Raw genomic sequence first — 3988 nt, forward strand, 5'->3', positions numbered from 1 at the left:
ATATTCTGTTGATATTCAAATTATTATACTATATAGTATATGTCTTCAATTATAGTACTTCTTTAACCTGGTGAATATTCAGTTCACAACATGAAAGTTTATACAATTTCTTACTGTTAAATATTCTACTATTCTTTTGCCTGAGAGGTGAAAATCGTGACTGTATTTTCTATGTTACAGGATGTAGAAAGTTTAAATTGTGACTGTATTTTCTATGTTACAGGATGTAGAAAGTTATGATCCTATATTAAACCCTGTATTAAATCGTGACTGTATTTTCTATGTTACAGGATGTAGAAAGTTTAAATTGTGACTGTATTTTCTATGTTACAGGATGTAGAAAGTTATGATCCCATATTAAACCCTGTATTAAATCGTGACTGTATTTTCTATATTACAGGATGTAGAAAGTTTAAATCGTGACTATATTTTCTATGTTACCAGGATGTAGAAAGTTATGATCCTATATTAAACCCTGTATTAAATCGTGACTGTATTTTCTATGTTACAGGATGTAGAAAGTTATGATCCTATATTAAACCCTGTATTAAATCGTGACTGTATTTTCTATGTTACAGGATGTAGAAAGTTATGATCCTATATTAAATCCTGTATTAAATCGTGAGTTAAGAAGAACAGGTGGTCGTGTATTGATAACTCTTGGAGATCAAGATATTGATTTATCTCCCTCTTTCACCATCTTCCTGTCTACAAGAGACCCAAATGTAAGTAGCGTTATTATTTACGTTACTTATAGATTGACAGTCCTTCATTGTATGCAGTATCTCTTGTTCTTAATATATGTAAATAATGATAAAAATTAATCGTGGCAATTATTCGAAACTAATTTATTTTAAAAACATCAAGGATCTGACATAAAATACTGGCCCATTTTAGGAAAAAGGCATTTATTAGTCCTCAGAAGACAAGGGTAATTGGGTTTTGTTTAGGTTTCTCTTTATGATCAGTGAGGATTTGGTTTTTTAATGATACCCAATATCATTCTAGGTTGAATTTCCACCAGATATCTGTTCCCGAGTCACGTTTGTCAACTTCACAGTAACAAGAAGTAGTTTACAGAGTCAATGTTTGAATCAAGTATTAAAGTCTGAACGACCAGATGTGGATGAAAAGAGATCCGATCTACTCAAATTACAAGGTAAGTTCCTTATTGACGAATATATGTCTTTTTAATAACATCAGAACTGGAAGTTCACGAAATAGATTGAAATATTGTTATTCATTGAGCTAATATCTAACATAAATTTAACAGGTGAATTCCAGTTGAGATTACGACAACTAGAGAAATCTCTACTACAAGCTCTCAATGATGTTAAAGGAAAGATTCTAGATGATGACAGGTTTGTTGGTTTTTATATTCGTATGAAGTTTCTTAGTGGGGGAATATCTTGGCACATTTAAGTTGCATTAAAATAACCAAGTCTGATCCAATTCTAGACAGCCAGACTCTCCCAGTCCGAACAGCCAGACACTCCCAGTCCGAGCAGCCAGACACCCCCACTCCGAGCAACCAGACACCCCCAGTCTAGACAGCCAGACACCCCCAGTTTGGACAGTCAGACACTGCAAGTCAAAAAATACATCCTTGGTGGTCAGAAACTTTTTCTCAAAATTTGATTATCAAATCTGTTGAATATTTGAAATTCATCATTAAAAAAAAAGTATGAAATTTATATATTATTGTAGGTTAAAATGTCTTTAATTTGAAAATCTTCCATTTGAATTTCAGTATTTTGAGCCATCTTGAAACATTAAAAACAGAGGCTGCTGAGGTAGCAAGGAAAGTAGAAGAAACAGACGTAGTCATGGCTGAAGTAGAAACTACATCTCAACAATACGTACCACTAGCTCAGTCATGTAGTTCTATATATTTTACACTAGAGGCTCTACAACAGGTCTGTATTTTAATGTAGAGCCATCCTTTGGTCATATTAAGACTGGGTTGTTTTTTCACCTTTTCGCCCTATTCTTTGAGACGTGTCAAAGGCGCAGAGGGAAAGATGTTGAAAGGCTAGTGCTTGTTCAATGGTCTTACGCAATGCCTATTTGAGTTTAGATCTGGACTACAAAAGAATCTACACAAGAAGTAAAAAATTGAAATGAGATCCCCCTTAGCTGTTTTATGATGGATCGAATTCGAAAATTAAATTTAAAAAGATAGATATTTGATTTAAATGTTGGCTGTTCTGTTTTCCAGGTTCACTTCCTGTACCAGTATTCACTTCAACTATTTTTTGAGATTTTCCATTCTGTGTTATCAAACAACCCAAGGTTGAATGGAGTGAAGGAATACGCCTCCCGATTGTCGATTATTACTACAGACTTGTTCCAGGTAGGTACTGGTTGAGTGTGCTTATTCTGTTTATATGTAAGGGATCTGCTGTAGCTCAATAAGTTAGATGCTTGCTCCTGAAGGTCCAGGGTACGATCCTGGCATAGGGTGAGATAATACCTTCGATCTTTAGCCAGGTTTCCCCCTTGTCACATCACATTTTACGTCTTAATCTTCTCTACTTAATTGGGATATTGAAGACAGACAACCCAGTGAAACAGGTCTGAGGGAAAAGCATCTAGTTGTCTTTGTGCTTGAGGCTGTGCAAATCTAAGAACCAGTTGGAAATCTATAAAGATTAGGTTAATGCTGCTGTCCTTATAAAATTGAACCACAGAAAATTGGAAAGGTGAAAAATGGATGCTGTCACAATTCGTGTAAATAAAATATGAGAAACCATATTTTATTTTTTTATTGTGTAGAGATCAAGATAACTACTATTTCTATTGTATATATTGTAGAGATCAAGATAATAACTATTTCTATTGTATATATTGTAGGAGACATACAGTCGTGTTGGTAGAGGTATGTTATTTAATGATCGAATTACCTTCGCTATTCAGTTATGTCGTATACATTTACAGAGTACTGCAAGGTTTGTATGCTTTTATTGGTTAATTTCTTCCAGTCTTTTGAAGTGATCTAGGTTGACAACATTAACGCTCGTATAAACTATATACAGGAATCGGCTAATCAGTTAAAGTGCCCACAGCTCAATGTTAAAATTTGTACCTTCAAATTATCATGAATTTTTTGAATGAGACTCATCTTTTTTGGAGACACTGCCATATTTAGAAATAGAAAGTGAAATTCCTAGTTGGAGATATATCTGAAGAAATTATGTGATATTCGTACATTTCTAGTACTTCTGAAGACTATTTACAAATATTCAAGACCAAAATCAACCCCTCAAAATGGCGAACTATAACCTTTCAACTTGTCTGATCAATATTTAGTTTTAAACTATATTATTATATGTATTATTTCAGTGAAACGGCATACACTGAAGAGTTCAGTTATTTCTTACGAAGTCAAGAAGGTTTGATCACAGAAAAACAGACGTCTGCTACCCAGGGTCTCACTTCCCAACAGGTAATACAACTTTTACAATTTCAACACCTCTTGTTACTATTCTACTCAATGTATTGATTGTTATTTTGTTATTTGGGTTTTTCAATTCTGCATCATTGATGTTCGTTTAGTTTATACAAGGTTTTTGTTTTTACCTTAAAATTCCTTGAACTTTGTTTGCTCTGAAAAGATATCAATTGTTTCAGATGATGGGAAGGCTTGAATTAATCTAAGCTGAAGTCCTTAGGTTTTATTTCTCCAAAAACTAATCAATAATATATTGTGTTTTATATTACAGCAAGCTGATGTAGTACGATTAAGTAAATTACCAGCCTTTAAAAATCTGGCAGGTGAAATCAAGAGTAATGCTGTAAGTAATTTAGGTCTCATTAAAATCTTGCTATTTGTCAGCTGATTTATCTGTTTTGAATCTAGAGAGTTCACATAGATTACACAGAAATCATCTGTTGCTGTTGTGGTCAATGATATTTCTTTGGTATTTGGTTACTTAACTTGGCATCCCTTTCAGAGAGTCCACAAAGCTCTGAATATTTTTCATTGGTT

General features: G+C 33.6%; 1 protein-coding gene across 1 annotated transcript; it reads left to right on the forward strand.

Moving 5' to 3' along the window:
- Positions 1-569: 569 nt before the first annotated feature.
- LOTGIDRAFT_145853 (hypothetical protein) lies at positions 570-2368 on the forward strand (the record flags this gene model as incomplete). The annotated part of the gene is made up of 5 exons (XM_009062530.1): positions 570-725; positions 1009-1159; positions 1274-1361; positions 1751-1916; positions 2219-2368. The coding sequence occupies 5 exons, from the start codon at positions 570-572 to the stop codon at positions 2366-2368; spliced, it is 711 nt and encodes a 236-aa protein (XP_009060778.1).
- Between the last annotated feature and the right edge of the window lie 1620 nt (positions 2369-3988).

This window comes from Lottia gigantea (assembly GCF_000327385.1).
Source record: "Lottia gigantea unplaced genomic scaffold LOTGIsca_512, whole genome shotgun sequence".
Taxonomy (NCBI): Eukaryota; Metazoa; Mollusca; class Gastropoda; family Lottiidae; genus Lottia; species Lottia gigantea.